This window comes from Tachypleus tridentatus, chromosome 7 (genome assembly GCF_004210375.1).
Source record: "Tachypleus tridentatus isolate NWPU-2018 chromosome 7, ASM421037v1, whole genome shotgun sequence".
NCBI classification, from domain to species: Eukaryota; Metazoa; Arthropoda; class Merostomata; order Xiphosura; family Limulidae; genus Tachypleus; species Tachypleus tridentatus.
This window is the reverse complement of record NC_134831.1, coordinates 20,795,142-20,801,141: the sequence shown is the minus strand read 5'-3', so window position 1 is coordinate 20,801,141 and position 6,000 is coordinate 20,795,142. Positions and strand designations below refer to the sequence as shown.

Genomic DNA, 6,000 nt, shown 5'->3' with positions numbered 1-6,000 from the left:
GCATGCCAGTACGTGAAGGCTATGATGGAAATAAAGTGAAAGTTCTAAGAGACAATTGGTGCAGCAGTGAGAATGAGTCTAGTATTGAATGGCAGGTACATAAGAATAATTTGTGCTATTTGATAGGACAGTGAAAAACTTTCTCAATGGAAAAATAAAGGTGTATACTCCATAATATGTAGGATATCTTGAGGCCATATGAATCAAGGAAACCGTACACGACTTGGTGATTGGAAACATACCAGGTGTTACAAATTTGGAAGAACTGGACAGAAAGAAATTTGAAGCATCTGATGTTACCACCACAGCTCAAAAAAGAGCAAACAAGACATCAAAACTCTGCAATTGTCAAAAGGTGACAAACCTGAACAAAGGTTTGAAGGAAGCACAAAAGAAAATCCCTTCACTGCAGAAACTTTGGGACACTACCCTGGAGAAAGTTGAGCATTGCTTAATCAATTAGTAATTAACACCACTAAACACTCAGATCTACTGCAGACCCCATACACTAGCAATAATACCCAAATCTGCTGCTCCAGTTATGTCAATAATACATATGGGAAAATTCTTTCTTACTCGCTTCAAGAACTTAAATTATTTTTTTAATAGTGGAGAGTTGTCCCTTTCTTTTGTCAACATGACCACTAAATAAGCCAAATAACTGATAAGTTTAGTGGAAATGGCAGAATGCAAATACTGCAAGTACACTAATTTGAAATAGAAAATCCTGGATTAAATCTGTTCACTAAATTGGCAAAGAACTGTTTATCATTTCTTTCAGATCTGATGGTTACTTTGATGTACAGAGTAGGTCTTGGAACATGGGTTCTGGTCACTTCCATGCAAGTCACTACTCTAGCCAGTAATTACTTTTTATTTGCAAATAGTGATATGGTTGAGGGGAATAGAGAAATGAACATGCTCTAGTATTGGCAGTTAAGATTCAGATGTTTTTCACTCTAGTTTGGGAATCAGGTTAGCTGCAGTTTTGTAGTGAATCTCTAAACTGAACTGTCCCTGAATCTAGATGATGATAGTACAGTTCCTTCTAATACTCAAGTGGAATTTCATAGTGTTCTATAAATAAAATTTTAGGCTGCACTAGTGTCTAAAGCAATATGCAATACTTGCTGCAACAAAACATTATCAAATTATGAAGTGACTTGGCACACAGTAATAGTGATCAGAATTTTTCAGTATGATAGAGATCACAGTAATTTCAAAACTAAAGTCACTTTAAAATTGGATAGCCTCAAAAACTATATTATGTATAAAATTTATATGTCAGAAGTTGTACTTATGACATTAGATGCTTCTGGTCAGATTATTTACAAATGGCTTAGTAAACTACATGTTCCAGAACAAAAAATGCTTTTTAGCACGTGACCTCATTCATAATTAACACAAATAATTCCAAAACTAAAATACAAAAATGAGCAAAGTTTTATTTTTCTTTATGTAAATACATTCTGGACTAAAACTATTAAAACTTGCATCTTCAGCTTAAAAGGTGAGAAAAAGATAGTAGCATCAATAATTTATAATTTCAGAAAACAAAGGGTGACATCAACATGTGTGATTTAATAACAAAAAAATCTAATATAAGTAGAATTTCAGATTTCAACTCAGTATTGCTACTAAGATTTATCTTAACAAGAACCTTAATTAACTGTTCCTTGGATATCAATTACTTTGAAAAGCCTGTCCACTTCTTTCAAGGAGTTTGTTTTTTGTGATCTGTTGACCATATCAGATCGATCAAGCAGAAGATCCAATTCTTGTTTTGAAAACCTCATGCCATCTGAAAACTTGACCACACCTTCATGATCTTTGGACTGAAGTAACTCAAGTAATTCTTTGGCTCTGATTGGCTGGTGGGATTTCATGAAGGCATTACAGCCTGTGGTGAATTTGCCTAAAAGCAGAAATTTGTGTTTAGTATAGTAATAATTCAAATAATTAGTAAAAAGTCAAGTAAACCAGAAAATTCAGAGCTCAAGCTGAATCACTCTTTTATAGAAATATATCAAAAACTTTAACAAAGTGACATGAACACTGCTTATTTCAGGATTTTAATGTAAAATTATATATTTTTTATTTGGGTAAAAAATGAAAATTATAAATTCAGTTTTTCTGGGCACCACAATAAACATCATGCAGACCTTTGAGACTACTATTTTAATATTTGCCAATGTTGAAAAATAATAATGTTTTTTTGTTCTCTTAAATAGCCATGCCATTTTGCACACACCAAACATTCCATAGACAGGTTCACTACTTTGGAATAAGTGAACTAAAATTATTCTAAGTCTTATAAACACAATCCAGTAGCTGTATAACAGGTTACAGCACAACCTTGCTAGTACAATCTCTGATATGGTTTCATACATTTTCAGCATGATTTTAGTTAAGTAACGAGGAATTCTGGTACATGTTATGCATCCATGCTACACGTAAAGATTTCTCATCATAAACACAAGTTCTTTGATACCCTGTTCCCAATACAAATTTCAACTACAATTAATATTTCAGAGTTTTAAAACGTTTAAATTAAAAAAAAATAAAATAAAGCTCAGTTTCAACAGCATTTAAAACTATGGTATCATGGTTACTTTCATAAGACACTTATGAAATGTATGTTTAAGTAACATGCTTTTCTTTAATCTTTCTTCTTGTAATAGTGAAAGCTTATTGTCCATTTTTTCTTTACTGCAAATGCAGATGTTCAATTATGCAGTGTACACTAAATTGTAAATTTCATCACACAAATAATAACACCATTACTCTGTTGTAAGTTTATATGAGGGAAAAAGGTTGCAGCTTAAACCAGTCTGCTTTTACTTTGTGCATAATAAAGAAATGCTGAAGTTTAAGCTAACACAATTTTTTAAAACATGCTTTCACCACCCTAAATATTTTTGTACTGTAAAAATGCAACATTTCAAACAGACAGAAATATTTCTATTACATATATACATTATTTTTACTTTCAGAACATACATTTATGAAATACCTTTCTGAATGATCATTTTCTCCAATTTTCTTTTGGCAGCAGCTCTTTCAACTATTTTCTGATCAATAGTATTGGCAGTGACTAATCGATAAACTATAACAGGCTTAGTTTGGCCAATCCTGTGGCATCTGTCTTGAGCCTGAAGATCACACTGAGGATTCTGTCAAACAGTGTAAGAAAATTCTGTATTATGTTTACTGTATTCTTTTTATATAGTTATTTTGTAGGTAATACCTGTGTAAATTTAACTATACAATTATACTACAGGCTTATACTTATGCATGATCATTAACCTATGGTAAAAACACATGAAAAATAGAGCAAAATGTCAAAATATTTCCTGGGAGTGAGGCCTAAATAGAATATCTTTGAAATATGACTAATCACAGAAAGAAATAGGAAGCCTTAATGCAAAAGGCAATTTTTTCTGTTAACTTTTAAATATACCAAAAGAAAATATTTAAATGCAAGTATAATTTATCCTATAAGGTATTTCTTTATATTCAATGAGTAAATAAATAATGGATGTACTATCACAGACTTAATGTAAAAAACGTATACAAGGCCTGTTCACCACATTACATACTTTTATTTTAACTACAAGTTTTCAGTTGTTTTGAAGACCTCATCAAACTATAATGTACTACTAAATAATATATATATTTTTAAAGCACAAGTCTAGGCAATAATCCTAATAATACCTAACATCTGATATTCAAATTATTAACCTATGTAGAAAATGCTGAAAGTGAACTAATGATAAGTATAGAATTAAAAAAAGAAAGATTTCAACTTTACAAAATTGGAACTACTTTTTGACACATCACCAGTATCGTAATCTAATGCCTAGAGATACATATCAAACTAACATGAAACCAACCAGCTAAAGTTACTTCCTTCTTAGGAGTTTGAAGTAAGCTAAGTGATATTTGAGAATACTATTATACAACAAGAGACTAAAAATTAAAATATAATCTGTATTCTGCAAAGACTAATTAGAGGGCCAGTACAGAAACAATGTTAAACCACAGAAAAATGAAACATCCTGCTGAACCATGTGTAAAGGGCAGGGTATACAGACAAACAATTACACTAAGATAGGCTTGTAACACTTGCATATCATTTCTTAACAGTGTGATTAATACACACTATCTAATTAAAATCATGCCATGTCATAACCTAGATACAATTATTTTTATGTTAGTTTACTACTTTTATGTATTCATATAATTTAGGAATATACATGGTATAATACACACAGACACACATTTGATATTTATAAAGCCATTTGTATAGGCAAGTAACACCAGTATCAATTTTTAATACAACAGTATTTAATACATTAAAATAAATCCAACACCAATGACAAATACCTATCCTGTAAATTCATATCTGTAATGGATTGACCATCATACATTTATTTTATAATCTAGTTTTGCTTCATTTTAATATATATTTAGAAATGCATTAACATATCTTGTTAAATGTGTACTGCAAAAGCCCTCTAAATTTGTAGAAGATTCTCAAGAATACAAATCAACAATATATGTTTTACTTTTAATAAAAGTACTTGCATTTATTTCATTAGATACCTTGGATTTAGACGTAATAAAAACACCAACACACTGCTTGTACTTAACAATAGTAGCAATACACAATTTTCAAAACTAATATCTCAAGCTCAAGAGTGTAACATAGTCTAAAAGCCCCATAGTTTACAATATATAAAGTGAAAACTATTAATCCAATTTCATCAAGCTGCATGTGCCCATCTTTACCTTCAGTCTTTAATCTTTTCTGTCCTTGGCATTTTGTTTGTTGTTTGACAAAGTCAGTTGTATTATACAGATCTGTTTTAGTGAATTTTAAGATAGTAAAAGTTTTAGCATGCAGTAAAAGTTGTGCAACCATTGAAAACAGTTGCATCCTTCTGCTCTCCCATAAAATATTTTATTCAATGAAGCAAAATGGTTAAATTTTGCATTTCCTGAATGTTGAATTTAACATAGATCATTACAGAAATCTACTAATCTGACCAAAATGCATTCCCCACTCCCCCAATATATGTCAACCTAACCTTGAGAACAGACTTACATGTGTAAGTCTTACGTTCAACAGCTGATACTGGTGCCACTGCAAACAGTAAATATTCCTCAAGCATACAACACACTAAATTACTGATTATTATAAATGTGATGTATTCTGTTATTTATTGGCACAGATATAACTGTTTCAACAAAAAATTATGATACAGATAGAGTTATGTTCTTGGAAATCCTTTAATGTGCCACATCATTATGTACTGTCAATGAAGCATTCTAAACATCAATATTTCAATTAATTTTTTTACAAAAACTTCTGTTGTCCATATTTTGCTTTAGACAGGGTTTCTTTAACTGTAACTGGTCATACATAACCTGTTTCTTTGACAACCACCAGTTAATGATATCTACCTAAGCTCTACTACACATGATGTGTGTTGTAAAGGCAATGCTTATTTAAATATTGTTTCATAATGAATTAAAACAGAATTACTGATAAATTATTACTTTATATAATTACTGGTAATTTTTTTATAATTTACTAAATATATATATTTGCAAATGTCAATGCAATATACACAGACATGAAATACAAGCTAAACAAAACTGTGTAGATTTGTTCCATCTTTGCATTGCCAGGTTTTACTGAAATAAACATTCTGTTTTGAATGCTTCATATACATCATGTCAATAATGTAATATACCCAGTGAATTCCCTCCATGACTACTTATGTGGAAACTCAGTTATGCATAAAATTTGAGAGATCAAAAGAACTTACTTAATAAAAACAGTTTATCTCTAAACAGGAGTTTGTTAATAGCATCTTTTACACTATACTGAAGTGATCCTCCATAACTAGTTTTGGGAAGACAAATCCTTTTTTACAGCTCTGCAACGCTGTTTAGATAGAAACCTACTTACTGACATTATGCTCCCTGACAATA

At 30.7% G+C, this 6,000-nt stretch overlaps 1 protein-coding gene across 5 annotated transcripts in view; it reads right to left on the bottom strand.

The window, feature by feature from the left end:
- Positions 1-1,425: 1,425 nt before the first annotated feature.
- The window catches only part of LOC143255262 (lymphocyte-specific helicase-like), a 56,805-nt gene continuing 52,230 nt past the window's right edge, over positions 1,426-6,000 (bottom strand). For 3 of the 5 annotated variants that reach the window (XM_076510667.1, XM_076510665.1, XM_076510666.1), the window contains exons 16-17: positions 3,014-3,173; positions 1,426-1,915 (exon numbers count right to left, since the gene is read on the bottom strand). In XM_076510667.1, coding sequence (XP_076366782.1) covers positions 1,662-1,915; positions 3,014-3,173 — 414 coding nt within the window. In that variant the 3' untranslated portion in view covers positions 1,426-1,661. Of the gene's footprint in view, positions 1,916-3,000; positions 3,174-6,000 lie in introns of all 5 variants that reach the window. The other 2 variants (XM_076510669.1, XM_076510668.1) reach the window with 1 other exon arrangement.